The 23,609-nt window shown below is 42.1% G+C and overlaps 1 protein-coding gene across 10 annotated transcripts in view; it reads left to right on the forward strand.

The window, feature by feature from the left end:
* Positions 1-23,609, forward strand: part of ELMO1 (engulfment and cell motility 1) — a 521,237-nt gene that overhangs the window by 348,600 nt on the left and 149,028 nt on the right. For all 10 annotated transcript variants that reach the window (XM_032871418.1, XM_032871458.1, XM_032871410.1 and 7 more), the window contains one exon: positions 16,052-16,188. In XM_032871418.1, coding sequence (XP_032727309.1) covers positions 16,052-16,188 — 137 coding nt within the window. The remainder of the gene's footprint in view (positions 1-16,051; positions 16,189-23,609) is intronic.

Here is a 23,609-nt window from a genome sequence, read left to right on the forward strand (position 1 = left end):
GTCTGCAACTGGAAAGCAACCACCTGGAAATACAGGAATATTAGAGAAACTGCAGGGGTTAATTACCATTATATGTCAGCCAGACTGGGTGGGGGAGGGGGAGTAGCAGATATTCAGTATAAGAATTTAGATAACTAATGAAGGGTTAAAATATATCTTCATCTGTCAATTTAAGACTGAATTCTGCAGAAACACATGCTTCTAAGACAGAATCTGTTCACTCATCCATTCCAGTGGTCTAGGGATAAGAAACCAATGTTCAATTCACAGGAATCCTAATTAGTCCACAGTGCTGTGTAGAATGGAAAAAAAATAATAATCTCATTAAAACAATAACAAGAGCTTAAACCTAATTTTACTAGTGCTTTTTAATAGGGAAAATCATTTTTACCAACTACAAAACCAGAGTCATTTCCAGGATGTTATGCTCAAGAAAAGGAGATACGCTCTATGAGTACATCCTAGGGAATATATGCCACGTTCCACTCAAATTCATGTTGCAAGATATCACCAAAACCCTGACAGCTGGTTTTTTGTTTGTTTGTTTGTTTTTGAGCCTGTTTCCGTGAAATAAAGAGATTCGGTCCTAACATAATCTTTTTTGAAAAAGAAATCAGAGTGCGTGGGATTTTTTTTGATGAGTAGAAGTGCTATAATTTGGCTTTTTATTGATGAGAGAGATTCTAAAATCAGACACTAGGGGTAATCATGGATATGTGTGTGATCGGTCAGGGTCAGAGGGGCCTGGTGGTCTCAGTATGTGAACTCTGGGCAAATTCTTACCTAACTATGTAATGGTTAGTACAGCAGCGGTACAAGTATGTAGTTAAAAAGCTACCGGGGCAAGGAGACCTACAAATGAGTGCACTGGTTATCCACACATTGATTCAGAGCGGATGGCCTCCTACAAGTACATGCTAGCCGTGTGACGTTGGACAAATCTCAGCCTCTCTGTGCCTTGGTTTCCTCACCTGTGACAGATGAAAGTCAAATGTGGCTTATGTTTAATTCTCATATAATGAAATCATTTAATAATTTTAAAGCACTAAGGACAGTGGCTCGTATATATTAAGCACTATATAATTGTTTGATGAAGGAAAAGATTGGTCTCACTAGTCTGATTTCTTAATCTTTCAGGATATTAGCCTGCATTAAAAGAGATAAATTTTATATCTTCTTTATTAGGATGAGGATCTATTAAGCCAATGAGCAAATAAATGTCCCTGAAATTAAGAGTCTACAAATTGTTGATTTTCCCCCAGCACTAAAACAGTGGTGTTTCGATGGGAATACATGTCTTTCTTGGATAAATTGGCAAAAGCAGTACTCTTACCAACTCTAAGAATCACATATCCAAAAATTATCTTCATTAGCAGGACCAAGTCCTCATTAAAATGGTGGGTCTGCGGGGCCCCTGGGTGGCTCAGCGGGGCGCCTGGGTGGCTCAGTGGGTTAAAGCCTCTGCCTTCGGCTCAGGTCATGATCCTGGGGTCCTTGGATGGAGCCCCGCATCGGGCTCTCTGCTCAGCAGGGAGCCTGCTTCCCTTCCTCTCTCTCTCTCTGCCTGCTTCTCTGCCTACTTGTGATCCTTGTCTGTCAAATAAATAAATAAAATCTTAAAAAAAAAGTGGTGGGTCTGAGAGGAAGAAATGGAATTAAATTTGTTGTTAAAGCACAGTAAATAGGCGTTCTAGAAAGTAGTTGCTTTCTGCTTTGAAGATCGTCCGTGGAAGGAATTCTCTGCCCAGTGAGCAGCAGGAGAACAAGGACTCTGGACCCAAACCACTGCAGACCCTGGCTCTGCTTCCTGTTAGCTCTGTGAACCCTGCTGCCCCGCTTCTCTGTGCCTCAGTTTCTTCATCTGCACAGGGAGCTGGTAAGAGCGGCACCTGCCTCATGGAATTGTTTTGATGATTAAATCAGAAAAACCTTATAAGGAGCTTAGAAGAGTTCTTGGTACATGCTCATTGGGATAGTGTCAGTAAGTAACACCCTTTCTCGAGGCTGCGTCTTGTTATTCAGTTATGTCCTTTGCAAGTTTTCCAGCCAGCAGTTTCTGGTTTGATAGATAATGCTTTTTCCTTTAGTTTCCTCATTTTTGGTAGATCTCAGTTAAGCGCCTGTGTGATGCTTGACCTTTCCCTAAATTATTATGGAGATGCTTGAGAATATGCTTGGGGCCTGGTGTTCTGTTGGTATACTGAGGGCCTCTCCATCCCTCCACACAGACCTGCTCACATAATCCTGGCCAGGAGAGAGGTGTGCTTTTTTTCCCCTGTCTTGTTTAAGAGGACTGAATGGAACTATATATAGGCAGAAATATTAGGGACTTAACTCTGTCTTTGTTCACTGATGTAAATCTCTAGCCTCTCAAATCCCACACTGGCAAAGGCATGATTGTCAATGGATTTTTTCCTAAATATCCCCCCATATCTCCCTTAATTCCAGCACCCAGTGTGAATGCATTGTTCACATTGTCATACAATCCTAAGGCCATATGTTCCTGGTGACCTGTCCAAGAAGGGCCCAAGATGAGCACTGGGCCCAGTGTTCCTGCTCTGAGTGGGTGCACGGTCAAGGAGGGTGGGGGAAGGATGGGGAAGTAAACCCCCTGCCAGGGCCTGGGTGTTGGCAGTTGATCTCCAGAGGAGGGTGATGCCTTTGTATTTTAGGAACATCAACAGATTTGTTTTTTTCTGTTGAATTTGTGGGATTAATTTGCTTCCTTCATAATGTTCCTCAGTATTCTCCTAAGAGAACACCTATCCTTGGGGTTCAGAAAACTGGGGGAGAGGAAGAGGAGGACTGGATCATTTTGCAGGTTGGACTGTTTTAAAGCAGGGATGAAGCACCCAATACAAAAGTGGGGGCACCCCTGCTCTTGTTCTTTAAGCAGTGTCTGAAGTGGGGCATGATGGCGGCCATGGGGAAGAAAAACATGTCCCTGGAGGCCCAGGGAGGGTCATCAAGGAAGGATGCGCAGGCGTGTGTTAGCGGGTGGCTGGCCCTGTGAGAAGCATAAAGAAAGCAGAAGTTCCAAAAGCCTCCTAGTTTTGCAGGCTCATGAGCAGGAGGGGCAATCCAAACAGGTGGAGGAGAAAATTAAAGGTCTGAGGAAGCACAAGGGGAGAGGCCAGTGGGCCAGGCTTGAGTGAAATGCCTTTAGCAAAGGGATGGGTTTGGGGGACAATTCAGTGGCCCCAGGAAGAGGGAAACCGAAGAGCTTAACCTGTAGAAATACAAGCTGGGGTGGTTTATTCGATAAAGAGATGGAAACTGTGGTTGATTTTAGGTTTCCACCGGAGGTCAGAGAGAAGTTAGAAGAAGTGGAGTAGGGTCAGACTGGGAAGTGCTGAATGACTTGCTAACGCAATTGCATTTTATCCTAATAGCGATAGGTAATCACTGAGATTTTAATGGGAGTCATTTACTGAGCAACAGAGACAAGATAGAATGATGTGATGAAAAAACCTTGGCGTGTCCTCTTCCCTTAATTTTGCATCTATTGGATTCAGGATTACTTATTTTTATCCCCTTTTGCCATCTCCCTGGCTCTGGCTAAGACTCTGAGCCTCAGGTCAAGGTGTAATGAACCCATCGACATGTGATGATATATACAGTTTTGCTAGGTTTTCAATGAGGCAAATCCCAGCTGCTCCTGAGTCTGCCTATATCCCAGCATAACCTTTGAGTGCCCATCTCACATGGTTGGACAGGCAATTATTTATATCCATGCTAAATTTGCTGTGTGACAGGCTCTTAATGTGCCACTTCTCAGAATAATTTTCCTTATAAAGGAAGTTTTAACAAAGGCATGCAGAAATTTGCTTCTTGCTATGCTCTTCTTTGCCCCACCCTGGATTATTTACCACCCAACTAAAACTTTCTTCTGTCTCGATCTTCCATCGTACCCTCCCAATGCTGCAGCCACACCACCCCCAGAAGGTAGGTAAAATATAGTTAGCAAGGTAAATGTGCTTCACCCTTGGTTTTTTGTACTGCTAACTCACACAGCAAACTTGATACTCCTTTGCAAAGAATTCCTTTTTCTTTTTTTCTGCTCTTTTTTTTTTTTTTTTTCATTTTGGGCCAAGAAAGAGCTCTTTCATAGACCTGTCAGTAGATCCGGAAACCATTAGTTTGCCAACAGATCAGGTGATAAGGTGTCAAGGATCCAAGTTCCATTTTCCTGCATGTCTTAGTTATTTCAGCCAGAGGACAAAGGAAAAGCGCAAATGCAGAGCATATCAGCAAGTCCATTTTATAATTATAAGCAAACTTCCAGGGGCCACTTATCTTGCTCTTATCAGAAATCTTAATTTAATGGAATTTCTGCACATTTTGTCTTTTTGTTAAATATCTCACAAGGTGACGATATGGTTGCTCTATAGCTTTCCAGAGGAACTGAGTACCTTCACGAAGGGAGCGTCAGGTAAATAAGATCTCACCACAAGCTAAACCTTGTGTTCAATTCAACATTTGGAAGGGAAAATCACACACTGTTATCTGTATTCTACACAAGGTCTTATGGTTAATATTTATTGAGTGCTTATTATATGCTAGGCACTGTGCTAAGTGTTTTATGGGAATCCTGACGCAATCTTCACTCAGTTGTACAAGCTATGAGTTACTGTTATTATCCTCATAAAAAGGGACTTTGAGACATTAAAGAGCTTGGCTGGGATACACAGTTAAGTTGCAGAGGGAGGATTCTAGCCCAGCCCTAACACCAGAATTGACACTCCTAGCCACTTAGCTCTAACATTTTTATCTGGTTTACCACTCATCCTTAGTGTACTAAAATATCAAGTAAATGGATTCCAGAATAAGAGGAATCTTCAAATTACCTGAACATTAATTCCATTAAAAAGAGAAAAAGTGGGGCGCCTGGGTGGCTCAGTACGTTAAAGCCTCTGCCTTCGGCTCAGGTCATGATCCCAGGGTCCTGGGATCGAGCCCCACATCTGGCTGTCTGCTCTGCAGGGAGCCTGCTTCCTCTTCTTTATCTCTCTGCCTGCCTCTCTGCCTACTTGTAATCTCTGTCTGTCAAATAAATAAATAAAATCTTAAAAAAAAAGAGAGAAAAAGTAGAGTAAGAAAGGAGAAGGAAAAGTGTTGTTTTATCATGCTCCTATTTAAACTGCTTTAATGGCTTCTTACTGTAGGAAGAATAAAGCCTGAACTTTCAGTGTGGTCTTGTCTCCAAAGAGTTGGATAATCTGATTCCTACCTACTCCTGCAGCCCCAACTTTTACTCATCTACCTTTGCTCATGAGCTCCGGGTCATTTGGATAATGAGTGGCAGAGCTGGGATCCAATCTTAGACAGATTGGCTCCAGGGCTGTGCTATCTTAACACCTTGCTAGCTGGGTGGATGGACAGGTGGACATGCACATGGATGGATGGATGGATGGATGGATGGATGGATGGAAAGAAGGAAGGAACGTGAATGAATGAATGGGTGAAGGAAGGGATGGAGGGAGGGAGAGAGGGAGGAAGGAAGGAAACCCATTTACAAGAAAGCTGTGACTCTTCTTAGAGTTCATACACAACCAGTCAAATCTATCAAAGCTTTTCCATCAGGATCTGCAGTACTCTTCAGTGAAGTCAGGATCCTCATCTGCAGAAGAAATGCAAGCATATACTTATCTAGCCAACAGATGAAATTATACTAAAGTCCAGGTATGGAGAGGTGCGCCTGACCAACTTCATAACTGATACCTTAGGTAATTGGACTAAGGTGCCTAAACAGGTTACATGCTTCTTTACCCAGCTAGTCAACCTGGCTAAGTAAAAAGCCAAATTCCTGTTTCCAGAGGTGATGGGTAGGGCAAACAGCACTACTTTTGAAAAGCTCATCTAAATCATCTGCTATAGTTGTACTCTAAAACATTACTGTCCCTTTTTGATCACCCAGAAAGCTCATATTCCACTTTTTAAAGTTAACTTTTTATGTAAGTGTAACTTAAATGCATAGAAGTGTTCAAATCCTTAAAGTGCAACAAAGCTCAATGAATTTTCCAACCACCAACTAACTATCCACTTAGTTACTTTCCATCTAGATCAAGACAGAGCGTATTATACAGCCATCAGAGACCCTTCTGGGTTGCCCTTTCTGTAATTTTTTTTCTGTCTCAGAAGAATGAAAACCTGTTTCCACTATGATAGATGAATTTTGCCTGTTTTGGACTTTAGATAAATAGGACCATATTGTACAATCTCTTTTGTCTAGGGCTCTTTTTGTTCAACATTCTGTTTTCAATTCATGCATGTTACTGTGTATAGCATACTTTAAAAAAATCATTTCCTTATAGTAAATATGCTGCTATAGGAATAAGCTATAATTTATCTAAACTCTTAGATGGACATTTGGTTTTTCGAGTTTGGAACTATAACAAATAGTGCTGCTCTGAACTTTCTTATACATTTCCTTTGGAGTGCATATGTATGCATTCCTGTAGGGTTTACATGTTTGGGTAAAATCGCCATGTCGCACAGTATGACTGTTGTGGTCTAACTAAATACTAACTTGGCTTTCAAAGTGGTTGAGTCAGTTTACACTTGCATCAGCAATGTGTTACAATTCCATTTGTCCCGCATTTTTATCCACACTTAGGATTTTCTATCTTTTCATTGCGGCCATTCTGGTCTATCTCTGAAAGTATCTCATTGTTTAGACTTACATTTTCCTGGTGACTAAAAAAGCTGAGTATTTTTTCATGTGTTTATTACCCACTTAGATATTCTGTTGTATGGAGTGCCTAATATACATTTTGCCCATTTTTTAAATTGGGTTGTCTCTCTTTTTCTTAATTGACTTTAAGGGGCATTTATATATGATGGGTAACAGTTCTTTGTCTGTTAATGATGCAAGTTTTTCTCCTACTCTGTGGTTGCCATCCTATTATATCTTTTGATAAATAGAAATTCTTGATTTTAATATAATCCAAGCAAACCTTTTCATTCACATGAATGATTTTTTTTTTTTGGTCCTGTTTAAGTAAACTTTGCTCACCTCAAGATCATGATTATATTATCCTATATTATCTGGAAGCTTCATTGTTTTTCCTTTCACATTTAGAACTGTAATCCACTTAGAGTTGATATGTAGATGGTATGAGGTAGGGAGTCATGATTTATTTTTTCCAGACGCGTATACAGTTGGCCCAGCACAGGGTTTTGAAAATCCATTGTAGTGTCACCTTTGTCATATGCCTAGTAACTGTATATTACAGGTCTGTATCTGGTTTATATTACATTCCATTGTTCTGTTTTTCCATCCATAGACTAATATCAAGGGTAGAATGGCTGTGTCATAGCAATTACTGTTTTTAATTACTGTAGTTTCATAATGTCTTTGCATCTGAAAGTATAATTTCTTCAGATCTGTTATTTTAGCTACATACGGTAATAATTATTTTGCTATTACATCTGGTGACAACCGGCATTCATTAAGTGCTTATTTTATTTCACTTAATATATGAATCATGTATTGCTATACCTTTAATCCTAACAGCAATCTGATGAGATAGGAGGCATTGTCCTTTTTTTTTTTTTTTTTTTTTTTTTTTAAATGAGGAAAATGGGGTCCAGGGAGGTATAATTTGATCAAGGTCACATTGCTATTAAGTAGTGAGACCAAGTTTTGCAGCTGGGCCAACCTTGCTCCTGAGATTCTGCTCTTTTATTAACACACATTGTGTTGCCTGGGATAGGCCTCAGCTCCCTCTTGCTGAATTGGCTGTCCTTTGGTGCTAGAGTGTGATTTTCAATCCTAACACTATAGCTGGTATTTTTTTTTTTCCTCTCTCCATGTCCTTAAAAAAGGCCCATAGGGAAGGTGAACAATGAAGCATTGGATTAGCTACTGTGCGTCTTTTCAGTGTGGATTTCATACTATTTTTAGGCATGATAGAGGATAGAAAAGAATATCTAGAGTTCTGTTAAACCAGGCTTTGGGAGCTAGAAAGAACTGAGCAGGTTTCAAGCCTCTGATCCCCTGTCCTGAAATAGTCAGGGTGGTAGCCTTTCTATTGGTGAAACTCAGCAGTGGCTGGGGAACTTCAAATTATTTGCCCTCACTCTCCTCCTTTCACCTCTCCCACCTACAAAAGGTTCTGAACTTTCGGCATCTTCCCACACAGTACCAAGCCCCCAAAACCAAGCCATGAAAGAATATCAGGTCTAAAAATAGAAAATTCAAAGGCTACAGGGGTTAAGATTTTATGCAAAGGGAGAAAGGTGTAAGTATACATTTGCATCTGGGAATTCATAAATATATTATCTAGACTGACCCTAGAGCCACAAATAATTCTGATTTGAATTTCCATGCTGGGGATAACTAGTAAGATTTTATAACCACTCTAGCAGTTTTCATGTATTAAACGCTTTTGTGTGTATATGATTTATTCCCTTCTTCCTGTGGCTCATAATTTTAAAAGAAGTGCCTTTAAACCAGTGCTTATTTCTTTTTGGTAAAAATAATCAGAATTTGCCTAGTGCTTCCCAAATCTGTGTCCCTCTGGTTACCTGCAAATGGGTTCACAGTCTCTCCGAGCATGACAAGGGTCATAGGAAGCATGGAACAGAGCTTTCCAGCATCTCAAAAATTCTATATATCTTACAAAATTCCTGTAAAATAGCAGAAATTTTGTGCATTTGCCTGGGTCATCTTGTCATTCTCGCTATAGTCAGGTAATTTTCTTATGTAATGGTCTGCATTAGGTGGTATTAATAGGTCGAAAGGGTATAAAACTATCTAACAATTTTCTTAGGAAAGACAGAATAAGTACTAGCTCATCACATTCTTGTGAGCAACCTAATAAAGAAATATACCAGCTCTGAGAGCCCTGACTCCAGTTTCCTGCCATGACGTAGGTCAGATGTATGTATTCTTTACCACTTCGGAAGGACAGTGCTAGTGTGTCATTCTTGTGAGTACTAGCTCATCAAATATTTTCCAAGCCTAGTAAATGCCATTGTTTTGTAGTTTCAAGTTTTTATTTGAATTCCTGTTAGTTAAGCAAATGCCATTTTGATGCCTTAATACCCTAAACGAAATGTGTAGCCATCCTGTCATTCAAAGAAATAATAATTAAGGAAATAATTCTAAGTTCAGTGCAGGTGCAAACTCCAGGTTGTATAATTGTTTTGGGGCATTAGGGAGTCGAAAATATATTATCTGGTTATGCATAGATGTGTGTGTGTGTGTGTGCGTAGTCTGAGAATTTTTGACTTGGCGGGAACTTTACCAGCCCGTCTCATTTACAGGTAAGAAATCTGGATCCCAGGGAGTTGAGATCACCTTCTGAAGGTTATGAGTTGCACTAAAACCCATTCTCTGTACTCCTCTTTCATTGTTTCCTCGTTACACCGCAGTAGCCCTTGTTCTCTGAGACTCCAGTGACAATTCCTGCCTCATCTCGCATTATCTGATGGAAAAGAGGAACAAATCTACTTTGAAAGGCAAAGTGTGACAAAAGTGTATGGCATTCTTATTTTTATTTTTAACATATGTGAATGGATTATAGCTGCTTTCAAAGCTGGCCTATTTATAAATGAATTCAGTGTCAGCAAATTAATAAGAACCCATTTTACCCTCATCCCTGAAAATACCTTCGTATTCCAGACTTTGAAACACCATTAAGTTGATTCTTTTTTACAAAGTAGAATCTCATTGTGTTAAAAATAGTGTGCTTAAAAACAATTTGGTTTTTGAAAAGTCTTACTATTTTTGTCCCATTGAAAGTCTCTCTGTAAATTTCATTTATAAAATATTGCCTAGTAATTCAACATTCTTTTTCGTTAGTGTTTTATTTTTAAAAAAGCAGTAATAGCCCTCACCCTCTGTGTTTTTGTTTGTTTGTTTAAGCCTCTGAATTAAGGACCTCATTCTTGAGATGAGATGGACTGGCCTGGGGTCCACCTGATCCCCGGGAAACATCACCATTCTGTAGCCTCGCCCCTGCATTGGGCTTGCTTCTTACAGTCACCGTTTCCAGTGAATCTACTGTTATTGTCCCCAGTTAACAGATGAAAGGAATGAGGTATTGACTGGTGAAATGACTCACCCAGGTGGCTCAGCAGTAGTGGAAGAACCAGGATTTGAACCCAGCTGTCTGGCTCCCAGTGTCTTCACCTCCTTTCTGCCATCATGAACTCTTGGGCAATCCGTTTTGCCTTTCTCACTGCTCTTAACTACAAAGAGAGGAAAGCAGATCAGATAGTCTGGATGGGTTCTTCCTGCTTGATAATTCTCAATCTTGAATATCTACAATCTGAACATTGTAGAGAAAAAAATATATTCATATTTAATGCTTTTTCCTTGCCTCTAATACTGGAACATCCTTAAAACAAGGAGTCATGAATCCCAAAGTACATCAGAATCTTTTCATTGTTTCCCGTGTAACATGTCAAGGAACATTTTGTTTTTGATTTATTCTACTGAAGTGCAGTTGACATATAATATTGTATTAATTTCAGATGTACAACATAGTGAGTCAACATTTATATACATTACAAAGTGATCACCATGATAAATCTAGCTACCATCTGTCACCATACAAAGTTGTGACATATTATTAACTTTATTCCCTGTGCTGTACATGGCATCCCTGTGTCTTATTTATTTTACAGCTGGGAGACGTTTGCCTATTCCTCACTGCAAAGGATGAGTCTTTTGAAGAAATTTAGGATAGGGCTCCTGGGTGGCTCAGTCATTGATGCATCTGCCTTCGGCTCAAGTCATGATCCCGGGGTCCTGGGATTGAGCCCTGCATCAGGCTCCCTGCTCTACAGAGAGCCTGCTTCTCCCTCTCCTTCTGCCTGCTGCTCCCTGCCTTGTGCTCTCTCTCTCACTCTCTCTCAAATAAATCAATAAAGTCTTTAAAAAAATAAAGAATGTGAGGATAATGTCATGGAAGTCCCTTCATGTGGAGGGTGTAGACTTGTCTCTGGTGAGGGAATCCTGGGGTTGCTTACATGCCCTCTCACAGCAAGTGACTTAATTTCACTATTCTTGGTGTCCTCCTCTGTGAAATATGGATGGTAACAGGAACTTTGCTATTACTGAGGATTCAGAGTTGGGACGGGTGAAGTTCTTACAACAGTGGCCAGCATCCAGCTTCTGGTAATTGCTGGCCAGTACTGTTCTGATAGCTCAGCTCCTCTGGTCACCTTTATTCCTCAAGAAACTTCCAGTCAAGCTGTATTTCCCAGTGCTGCCATTCCTCACTAGGAACACAGACAGGACTGTTCGTCAGTCTTGGGTTGCTCCTGACGTGCACGCGTCCTGATGAGGACTCCATCCTGCTGTTAGCCACATCCCTTCGTCCCACTGTTCTTCAGTCCCTGAGGCCTCTGATTTCAAAACACAAAAGGCAAAGGGAAATAGGGTACTTCCTCCTGTTTCTTCCTGTGTGACTCCCGTTCTCCCAGCCTCCACCGCTTGCCCCTTCCTCCCTTGCCAGAAGGGGGAACGAACTGTGTCCTCCCCTCGTACACTGACTTCTGGGGTCTCGCCCTCTGTCGGGGGACTGTCCCACTGTTTACTTCTTAATGAACCATTAGCAGCATTTCTCTCATGACCAGTTGAAAAGAGCATATGAGATTTGGATATTATTTGGAGGTTTGAAGGAGAGGATGGAAACTTAGATTTAACTGTGTGTCAAGGCCCAGCGTCTGCCAGACACTCTGCCCTCTCCAGCCCCAGGAGGTAACTAGTAGTGCATTCTTCCTACTGCTGAGGAAGCTGGGGAGAGAGATGCTCGCATCTCTGACCCAGTGAGAACCTGAATTGAAACTCACCTGACTCTGAAACGTATGTTCTTTTCATTATGTGACACAGTGGGAAGGAGCCAGGTGCTATTTTTCTCTGAAGACAGTGTTGATCTGCCAGGGATGATGGGTACATGTATACTCAGCATGTGAAATTTCAGCTTTAGGGTCTGAATACCCCAGAGGATTTTGACATAATCTATAAGAATGATTAGCTGACGCTACCCCTTACCCATCAATAGGACCCCAGAGACCATTCACCAGATTTTTCCTCTTCCTTTCCTTATTTCCTAGAAATGTTCAAGTCTTTAAGAAGCCACATAGTGCATTGATAATGATGATAAAAGTAATATTGAATAGCCACTGTTTACTAAATCCATCTGTGTGCTGGGTATCTTATCACGTACTTTATATACATAAGCTAATTTGATGATTATAAATTTTTAAGTTCATATATTTTACAGATTCGGGGAGTTTTGTTGTCTAAGGTTACGTAGTGTGCTAGTAACTATTACACAGTCCTGCTTCCTCATTCCTGCTTACTCCATGGCCTCCCATAATCCTGAGCGTGTGTTCTCTTCTGCTTAATGTCTGTGTGCTTGCATAAGTTTAAGTTTCTATATCAGTAATTCTGTATGTCTGAGAGTAATGGAAAACCTGAAAACAGTGACTCAAATCGTAAGCAAGGAATTCCTTAGGAGGTCGGTTCACAGTCGGTGTGGTGATTTCACAGTGTCCTCTGGAGCTCCTTCAAAGTCTCCACTCTAGGGGACAGCCCTCACTTTCATGATGACAGAATGGCTGCAGGAGCTCCAGCCATTGCTGGTCAAGAAGTGTTCTGAACTGGAAGAAGTTGAGGCATGAATGCAGAAGCAAAAGGAACAAGACAGTCAAGTGTCCTTCCTCTTTTAAAGGTCTTTCCTGGAAACTCTACCCAGTACTCTCTTTGTATCTATCACTGGTTTGGGGTGGGTCATAATGATCACTCTAAGTTATAAAAGAGACTGAGAAATGTACTTTTTTGGGGGGTGGATGCATTGTTGCAGTGAACAAAATTGGGGCTTATTAACATGGAACCCGACCCGCTAATTTCTTGAAATAAGTTTAAATAAATTCATCAAGTGTCACTCTCCTGAGTGACTCTCTAGGGGAAACTTGGAGTATTCCAAGGCTGAGAATATCTTGAGAAGATGAAAGAGTTGTTCAATAGAAACTTTAACCAGGTAGACTGTGTCTTAGGTATTCAAGAGAGTTGTCAGGAATACAGCTTGACCCAACCCAAGGGAAGGGGAAGTAAGGTCCAGAAGAGGAGTGTAACCTGGTGATTTGAATCTTACACCACTTGGACTGGGACTAGTAGGGGGAAAGCAGAGGAATCCTAGATTCTAAATATACCCTAAGTATTAATAGTTAAGGTCATGCCACTTGTAAGATTTTACTTCATAAATATCTTCTGTGGATGTAAAAGCAACTCTTTCATATTTGTGTTGGCTGGGGAAGGTGCAGTAGAAGCAGAGTTAATTGGGAAACAATCAGGAAACAAATATAACCAGAGAGTGACGGGCCTTGATGATGGGAGTCAGAATCCCAGCTGTACCACTTACAAGCCTTGTGACCTGGGACCTTGGAGAAGTCGCCTAACCTTTCTAAGTCTCCTATTTCTAGTTTAAGAAAAGAAAAGAAAAGAAAAGAAATAGATGAAGTCTTCCTCACTTCTTTAACAACTGACAACGACTTAGAGCCCAGTGCCTGACAAAAGGTGGCTGCGGTGGTGTTCCTGCTGTTGGTACTGTCACACTGCACAGTGTGTTGTCCAGCAGCAGGGGCTGGCTGTGTACTTGCTGTGAGCCCCTCCAGATGGGGTAGAGGGGTGGGTCAAGATCCCGGTTTCTCTGGAAGGAGCAGTGCAAGAGAATCTGGGAGAGTGGGTGGGGAAGTTAATTCCCAAAGCAGCAGTGACAAGGAAATGTCCCGAACTCTTGTTAACTAAGGCAGGAAACCTACTGGGTCACCTAAACTGCAGGTTTCAAATGCTCATTTGGGTCCTGCTAAAGAAAGCTCATGATGGAAGGTTTAATTTCTCCACCTTTTACCTTCCTTATATATAAAATGAAGATAAGCATAACGACTACCTCTCAGGTTGTTGTGAGGATAACACCAGTAGAGCCCCTTGGCGCATAATATGTACCCAATAAATATTCTCTGTTGTTCATGATGTTTCTTCCCTCCCTCGTAAGAGTAGGGCTCGTCGGTTTCAGTTTTGTCTGGTTATCTTGGCTTCAGTAATCCCGTAAAAACTTTAACTAGATCATAAAGTCCACGTATAATCACACTGGGCCCCCAAAGATATTGTGATAATGTGATTAATAACGAGTTCTTGGGTGGCAGTAGTGTTTCAGAGCGCTGCCGCCGACTTGTAAATTCCACTGGCTTCAGTGCTTAGGAAAGTGAGACTGACAGCTCATTGCCCCGGGCAGCAAACACACAATCCGCCTGTGTTTACATTCCAAGTTCTTTAAATAGCTTTGTGTCCCAGGTCAGAACTTCACTGTCTCCATTTTTCTAACAGTGACACAGGCTGGGGGTTGGGGTGACATATGTTCTTGAAGCTCATTTCTGAGATGGGAATGGGCTTGACTAGGAACTGGGTGGGGTGCGGGGGGGAGGCGGGAAATCAAAAAACAGCCTGTGTTCTTAGAAATGACAGACCAACCCTACGTTTATCATCATCACCTTGCTTTATGTTTCCGACAACGTCTGTCCTTTTAAAGCACTTTCCTGTAAGTCATGTCATTTGATCCTCTCCAAAACCTATAGAGATGGACAAGGAGATGCCATTAACATTTTTTAGTTAAAAAAAAAAAAAATCAGGGCTCAGAAATGTAAAGCCTTGCTCCTGATTGTCACGGGCTGGGCTTGAACCCAAATCTCCTATTCTCAGAACCAAACCTTTCCTGTGTAACTGCATGTTCCTGCTAGCCTGTGTCCTTACTTCGTCTAGAAGAAAACAGCATTTATGTATCTTTGTATCTACCCATCTAGAAGTCTGGAATCCACCAAGATAGAAGAGGCTGGTGCATTGTAGCTTGTAGCCCAGCCAGAGTAGAGTGTGTTCCCTTAGGTTTGCTTAGGGCTCACGTGCAGGGGTCTGCCCCAAAGGATTCTTTCCAAGCGGAAGCAACCACATGGCAGGCACAGGGCTTTCTGCACATACAGAAGGTCTTTGCTATAAACCCTGCTCCAGCCCTGCCCCATCCTCCACTCCTGGACTTGAAATTCTGCCATTTGGAAACTTGAAGACTAATTGGCCTTTAGAGAGATTCCAATTCAAATAGGAATTCTTTCACTATACATTAACAGGTTATATTAAAAACAAAACAAAACAAAACTTGGGTACTCTTTTGGGTAGGGGTTGATCACAAAACCTGGCTCCTTCCAGTGTCCTTGTCCATGAGGCAGGAACCATGAAAGGCATTGTAAAGAGCCCATGAGATGTAGGTACAAGGACTGTGAAAGTGTAAGCAGCCGCCATATCAGAGAAGAGGAGGGTGGCTGGGGTCGTGGTCTGGGAAGGAGGAGAGAAGTAGGCACAGCTATAGAGCATGGGGCGCTGGCTCTGACCCCATGAAGCTCTTCAGTGGGGAGTCATGAAGGCAGTCTGGCTGATGTCACTGTTAGGACCAGGACTGGACCATGTGCAACCTCCAGAGCCATTTGGGTTGCTTTGACCTCCAGCCATCTGTGTCTGGGAATGTAAAACAAATGGTTAATGGCATCAGATGGTATCTGATCTCAAATGTCCCCCCAGCTTACTGCCATAAGAGGGAAAAGAGCCCCCTGGAGAAATCATCAAGGATGTGATTTTCAAAGTTGCAATTAAATGCGTGCTCGGGAAAGCTCATCCTCTGCTAGTCATTCTGTCGAGAAAGGGGAAATTAAGGGTGATGGAACTGTGACTGAGAGGCCAGTTTGAATCGTCCTTTATGAGGTCAAAGACACAGACCCAGAGAACAAAAAACGTTAGGGTCCTGTGGTGGGGTAGGTCGGGAGCTAACCGCCTTCAGGCAAAATATGCGCCCAGGGGTAGGTCTGAGTGTCTGACCTTGGACTTCACAGTCGCATGGGGACTGTCCTTAGGTTGCTTTTTCAAAATGCCTTACGTCCACGGTGGCTTTGGCCAAACCTGCCTCCTGTCCTCTCTTTGGGAGCCCTCCATGTGGCTGTGGCCTCTAATTTCACTCTGCAAACTTCCTCACTTCCCTCCTCTTTCTTCCAGCCAGCGAGACCTGCAACGATTTCCACCCAATGTTCTTCACCCACGACAGATCCTTCGAGGAGTTTTTCTGCATCTGCATCCAGCTCCTGAACAAGACGTGGAAGGAAATGAGGGCAACTTCTGAAGACTTCAACAAGGTAAGGTGAATCAACAAGGCAGACACAGCAGTTTCCTGCGTCCCCAAGGGAGCCCCACTTCTGCGTCATTCTTTAGCTCCCATACCTGTATGGACATGAGCTGTGTGTTGGTGGTGCTCTCATCTCTGCAAGGATGAGCCTAGAGCAGCCTTGTTCCCTTTTGGCTAACTACACTGGAGCCACCAGCGGAGACCTTTCCTTGAAAAAATACTGTCTAGATTAATTTTTTCGTTTAAGGGCATTAGTCCAGGGTTCCGTGTTACGACAGCATCCACTGGGGAAAAGGCCTCTCCCTCCACCTGTGTGGATGGCTGTTAGAGAAAAAATGAGATCAGGAAGGCTGCTCTGTCTAGGTGATGTGGTTTCTTTGCAGATTATGGATGTGTTGAGATAATCTGCCCTTCCCTGTGTCAAAAAGAGGTTTTATTCAAAAGCAAAATCTCTTTAAAGGAGTTGAGTTACGTTGATATGGCACTTTTTTTTCTTTCTTTCTTTTTTTTTTGTTTATAGAAATCACTTGATTCTTTGAATGGACATCTTCTTTGGTTTTCTGTGAAAGTATGAATTTTGTGTTTCTCTTTGTGAGTGAATGTTGGATGACGAGAAGACTGTTGGCCAACTTAGCAGAAGCAGAAGTATCGTGTGAACTTTTCAAGAGAAACAAAATCTTTATCCTTAGATAAAGGCCTTGTTGACCATAACCCATGGCCAGTAGTAACTGATGGTTGGGACAGGCATATTGGGAGAGGTCTTTAGTACCATTCCTTTGCTACTGTTTCTGGATCTGGGTTTGATTGGCTCCGTCACCCATGGCTGCTGACCTGGTCCTGGGGACATACCTATTGCTAAGAGTCCATGGGTCTGATTGCATGGTTGTCCTGTGGGGCCTTCACAGCTGGTGAACAGGACATAGAATTCCAACTGTACTTGATATTCTCATTGGTCTTTGCTTCCCTGTCACCTTTCCTCTGAACTTACATTCCATCCTTCTTTTCCACCATATTTCTGGTTCATGGCCTCTTGAACTGATACTGGTTAAAGGAAAGGAAATGAGGGAAAGGCAATAATACTCTTCACCAAGCCTCAGTTGGGTTCTAACCTGATCATTTCCATCACCATGATGCTCTTCCCTGTGTGAAGCAAACCCGTTCTGTCTTAGTTACCTTGGGCCATCTATTTAGTTCATTGAAACAGGTCCCAGCAGCACCCCTCTGTGGAGAGCCCTGATCTGCCAGCTATAGTCTGAAGCTGCCAATGGTCTTAGCAGCTATGCCCAGGAATAGGCATGACTGAAGAAGGGAAGTGAGGGAAAGAAATCCAGTAATGCCTCAGCCTCCTAAGTTTACTTCACTTGATTATAAGGGACTTTCCCAAATCATCCCTGAGAAAGAGGAATAAAGGATCAGGGAGACCTTTGTACAATCAAGCCAAAAAAAAAATGGAGAGTTAAGTAGTCTCTGAAATGACCAAGGCCGCGTTGCCCCGGATCAGATTAATGCTGCATGTACGTACTTCAGTGTTACTGAAAGCCGTCCAGTCCTCAGCTCTTATGTGTGTGGGACACCTGTTCTTTCAGGAGAAGGGGACCTCACTGGCTGTCATGTGCAGTGGCATCAGGTATCTGACTGCTTTCTGAGAGGATTTCATTCACCCTGCTCCTTCTGAATTACAAAAATCAGCATTTTTGTAAATGATAATAATGCAAATATTATTGTTGGTGATTTATGCACAGATAAAGTATATGGAAAATATTACCAAATTCCTGCAGAGGGATGGCTCAAGAGGGTTAGCACTTAGATGCTTAAATCCGGCAGAACATACAGTTTATGAAATGAAGCCCCGAGAATACATTGTTAGCAAAGGGAGCCGGAGGCCTCAGTCCAGAGGAAGTGAGCATGGCTGTTGGGTCTGTGTGGGTTCATCACGGCCAGGTCTTTGGGTCGGTGGTAATGATATCCTTTTGTCCAGGTGAAGTCCCCATACTGTCACTCTGAAACTTTTTTCTTTCTTTTTTTTTTTTTTTTTAAGATTTTACTTATTTATTTGACAGACAGAAATCACAAGTAGGCAGAGGCAGGCAGAGAGAGAGAGGAGGAAGCAGGCTCCCCGCCGAGCAGAGATCCCGATGTGGGACTTGATCCCAGAACCCTGGAATCATGACCTGAACTGAAGGCAGAGGCTTTAACCCGCTGAGCCACCCAGGCACCCCTGAAACTTTTTTCATAATGAACTTACGTGGCTGTAAAAACTGCCTTTGGTGAGACCTAAGGGCCAGGATTGGGGGATAGTTCCTTATTGTGGCCCTTGTGCCATCTTTGTGCATTGTCTACCAATCATAGAGTGAGCCTAGTGTCCCATACGTGCTGCCATGTAGTGATGGTGATTATAGCTGTGAACAGGCAGTTGGAAGCCTGAGAGGCAGAGGGTCCCACCCTATGTACACATATCCCTTCGTCAAGAGTGGATACCAGAGGAGGGTCAGGGATGATAATGACAAGGGCTTTCAATTTTCTACATGAGTTATTTTTGTTCTCTTTGCTTTTTTCTTTTTAGAATTACGCATGCCTTACTTCTATAACAGAAAAATCTATCCGTTACAAACTATTTTATCATGCATATACTAATTTTCTAGGGTTGCTTTCACAAATTACTACAGATTTTGTAGTTGAAATAGTGCAAGTGTACTCTCCCACAGCTCGGGAGCTCAGAAACCAGAAATGGGATTCATGGGTTAAAATCAAGGCGTTAGCAGAGCTCTGGTCCTTTTTGGCCACTCTAGAGGGGATGCCATCTCTTTGCCTTTCCAGGTCCTAGAAGCAGCCTGTATTCCTTGGCTTGTGGCCCTTTTTATCTTAAAAAACAGCCAACAGCAAGTCCTGTCCTTCCCACGTCACACCTCATCAATCTGATCCTGCTTTGGCTTGGATCTTTCACTCTTTTGGACCCTGTGATTACCTTGGACCACCTGGATAATCCAGGGCAATCTTCCTTGTTCTAAGGTCAACCAATTAGGAACCTCAGTTCCGTCTGCAACCTGAATTCCCCTTTGCCATATAATGTAACATATTCACAGATTCTGGGGATTGGAATGTGGACATCCATGGGGGGGGTTCATTTTTCTACCTACCATAATGTATATTGAGTTTGTAGGTGTATTGCATTATATGTCTATCTGGGTGTATCCATTTAAAGTATTGAAATGTGGACAGATGCGCTTTTTGTTGTTGTTTTATTTGCTGGTAGAGCAGTATACCAGTCAGAGTTCTGCTAGTGGTTGCTCAAATACAGATTTAACTATGTCCTTTTTCTTTTATGTCCCTGTTCTGCTTCTAGCAGGCTTTTGAAAAAAGATGGACCCTGTATGAAGGCCTCTAAGTTCTTCCTGATTTTTTTCCTGCTGCTTGTCTATCAGCCACTGCTCTGCTTTGCCAGATAATAAATTGGAAAGGAGAGAAGAAGAACTGAAATTTTCATCAGTTCATTTTTCTTCTTGTTATTAACTTGGTAGCAGAAGCTATTTAATTTAGGAAGAAACGTGGATTCGGTGTTATTGGTAAATTGAATGTTTTTCTTGTTTCCGAAGATTGTCCAAATTCGAATTCAGAATATCTTAAAAGAGCCCAACATAAGACACACTTTCTTTTGAACTTTCTTGGACACCGTCTCAGACTGTCACCACTTTGAGCAGTAGCGTGGATGGCAGATTTGCTTGTCGACCTACGGCCCGGGTTCTCTAAGAAGAGGCTTAGCTATCTGCCTTCTTCCACTCATTACTGGAGAAGCTGTAACCCTCAATCCAAAATTCTGATTTTACAAATAATAACTAGATTCCAGCAGTTGCAGGAATTTCTTCTACAATGCCCCTTGCTTGGGACACTAGTTTGTAGATATCTAATGCTTGGTAGTTAATGCTTCTGCTGGAAGGGAAGGTTTGGAGATGTAGCTGCCTTCTTGCTGCACCAGCTTGGGGAAGCAGAAGATGGGATTTTTTTTTTTATTTATGTGAAAGAAGTAGAATTAGAGAGTGATTAAAATATTTATGCTTTGGAAAATGCTTTTTTCCAGTTTCCCAATATAGCAGTCTCTGCAGAATAATCCATTGATTCAGGCCATCGAGTTTGTATTCTGTTTTTGCCTTTTATTACCAATATTTTAGAGCATGCATTATTCATTTTTATGGGCATTAGAGAAGAGCTTAAACTACAGCCGGATACCTTAGCACACAAGTGGCCCCATAATCGTTTCATTGAAGCCCTCATTTTTTAAGCAGGGTAGGAAAGAAGACACAAGAGATTTGGGTATTTCAGGTATGGGAATCTCACTTAAAGCTTTTGTTGCAGACTGTGCCACTTTAGAAATTCTAACAAGGGTATACACATCAAAATCGATATTTGTGTGGAGCAGTATTTCTCAACCTCATCGACCTTGCCCAAACCTTAGAATCACCTGTGGGGCTTGGGAAACCTCTGTCATCCCAGTGCGCACTTGCACAGCATAGCAATTACTACTTTGGGGTGGGGGCAAAGCTCTCAGGAAGATTTTCCATGAAGGCAGATTGAATCACTAAGGGTGAATCACATCCACAGAATGACCATCAGTTGATACCCATAACACAAACCACCAACTAGCACGAATTGTGTGCATTGGTTAGGTAGTCTGTCCATTGGTTCGTAAGGCCCAGGTTCTGACCCTGGTTCTGCTACTCAGGAACTCTATGCCTAAAAATTAATTAAAAGAGGGGCACCTGGGTGGCTCAGTAAGTTAAAGCCTCTGCCTTCGGCTCAGGTCATGATCTCAGAGTCCTGGGATCGAGCCCCACATCGGGCTCTCTGCTCAGTGGGGAGCCTGCTTCCTCCTCTCTCTCTGCCTGCCTCTCTGCCTACTTGTAATCTCTGTCAAATAAATAAATAAATAAAATTTAAAAAAATTAATTAAAAGAATAAAAAGTGGATACCAGTGTCCCATTGCCTTCTCTTATAGTGCTGTGATACTAAATTTAAGTAATAAATGTAAAAATGCTTTGAGGAAGTAAAATGTCATATGCAGTTGTATTCTTTTTGTGCATTATAAGATAAATCCTATCTATGAAAAATGAGTAAGTTGCCCTTTTCAAAAGGAAAAAAAATTTTTTGGCCATTACATTAAAAAACAAAGAAAAAAGGAACAGAGGGGTGGAAGGAAGGAAGGAAAGAAAAGGGAAGCAGCTTTTGTACCACAGATTAAGTTCTGAACTGAATGAACTCATTTAACTTCAGCAGAAATCGGGGTTCAACAGAAAACGTCATGCATTTGGGAATAACTGTATTAGGTACCTTAGTTTTCCATGTGACAAGCCATGGGCAGCAGCCTAAAAGTCAGGTTTCACAAAAGCTCAGGTGCTTAATGGCTGAAGAGAGTTAAGACTCTGTAGCTATTACCTCGCTGCACACAGACTCTTTGGGGATGTCTGAACCGTCTAGATACCTTCAAAATACTTGTTCGTGGCATCGGTGTTACTTTCGATGTGATCAAAATCACCATTGAAAACAAGATCAAATGACTTTGCCATGCTTTCAAATTGCCGAAATGGAAGAAACTAATGGTTTGAAAAATGTTGTCACTCTAGAGCAGAAGCACTATTTTGAAACTTGACCCAGCAGTGTAATATGCAAAGCACACATGACAGAGGTTAGGATCTCAGGCTTGCAGATGAGAAGCCATCCCCTTAAAAGAGGAGAGCCTGTGCACAGGGAGAACCCAGGCCCATCAGACAAAGCCGCAGCTGCCCCTGGCTAAGCTACGGGCTCCATCTGAGTCAGTGGGAGAAAATCTCAATTAGGAAGAATTGGAGAGCAAAACAGAGGAAACATCCTAGGAAGTCCCCTGGAAGATTATCCATGGAAAATAACCACTAACTAGTCACATCTAATGGATTATGGGGTGGCGTAGAAAAGGGATCATTTGAAGGCAGTGATTGCATGAATGAGAACGAGAAATATGTTCACTCCCTGAACTGTTTCCAGCTTACTGACTTTCTGTGCATGCTTTTCAGGGGGCAATTATATATTCTGGAGTCCCCTTCCTAGGCCAGCTCAACTTCACAGTGGTGCAGACGGCGCTCTTGCTGGTTAGCTGAGCTGGCCTAGGGAATGAAAGGTGGTCTGTAACTCTCGCCATGAATAAACATGAATCTCTTCATTTGCATGAGGCAGGTGACTGTAAAATATCTTGGAGCAAGTTGTGAAAGGCGGCTTTGTGCATCCGTGCCCAGGGGAAGCTGGGGAGGACTCAGTGTTGTTTATCTTCATTAGAATTCCCTCTAGGGCTGCTGTATTGATCTGAACCGGGCCTGGGGTAGCTAATAAAGTAGGTGTATGTTTTAATTGAAACATGAATATTTAAGTAGAGGAGAAGTCTTTTAAAGGGCCCCGATGTCGTACAAGGAGGTTATCCATTTTTCAGCTGTCTGGGCCGTTTACAAGTATTTATTCAAAAGGCTTCTCATGTTTCACAAAGGTCTTTAAGGTTTGACACTAAGGAAATCACACTTCCTGTAGAAGCAAATGCATTATACCAATAGATTTATTTTTTTGCCTTTGATGTTTCCTGTTGGATAGGTAGGAAATGGTTTCGTGTGTGCACCGCACACACACGTGAGTTTAAATGAGTGCTTTTAAGCTGTTCGCTCAAGGTATTGTTACCCTTTTTTTAATGGAGTTAGCCACTTCGACTGGGATAGGAATCCAGGAATGTCTTCTACCGTCCTCATCACTATCATTTGTGCTATCTAGTACTATCCTCATCAATATCAATTTTGCTATCTAGAGACAGCAGAAAGACTGAAAGAGACCAGCTTTATGACCTTTTTTTTTTTTTTTTCCCCAAGAGGTATCTTTTTAAAAAGACCCCGGTGGGTGTACTTTCTAAAAACAACTGTATTGATTGCAGATAACATGGGCCCGACCAAGACAGGTGGCATGAGGTGTTATTTCCCAGACTCTTTTGCATTACCAACCCCCCAAGGATCTCTTTTAGACATTTTCCCCTAATCACCCTCCTCCTGAGATTTTAATTATGCAAATACATTGTTACCTGTTTATATATTGTCTGTTTATCTGTGCTTTATACATTAAGAAAGTAAGATATTTTTTTTGCTCCTCCAAGAACCAAATTTCTCCCCCTGGGGGCACAATCCCCTGCCCCACTGAGAAAGCCAGGTGGAGAAGAGAGAAGGGAGAGGCTGAGCCTGAGCATAGCAGGAGAGTCTGGGGGCAGTCCTGGCTCAGGGGCTCCTCACCAGCGGTGTGTCCTAGGGCATATCCTTCAGCCTCCAGAGCCCTTCTCACCTGTAAACTGGTAGCAGCAAAACTAAAAACAAAAACAACAACAATAATAGTAACAATGGTATTTCCCCAAATCACTGTGAGGATTAGGCCCTTAAA

The sequence above is a fragment of the Lontra canadensis genome, unplaced genomic scaffold (assembly GCF_010015895.1).
Source record: "Lontra canadensis isolate GAN:19392208 unplaced genomic scaffold, GSC_riverotter_1.0 scaffold2, whole genome shotgun sequence".
Classification (NCBI taxonomy): domain Eukaryota; kingdom Metazoa; phylum Chordata; class Mammalia; order Carnivora; family Mustelidae; genus Lontra; species Lontra canadensis.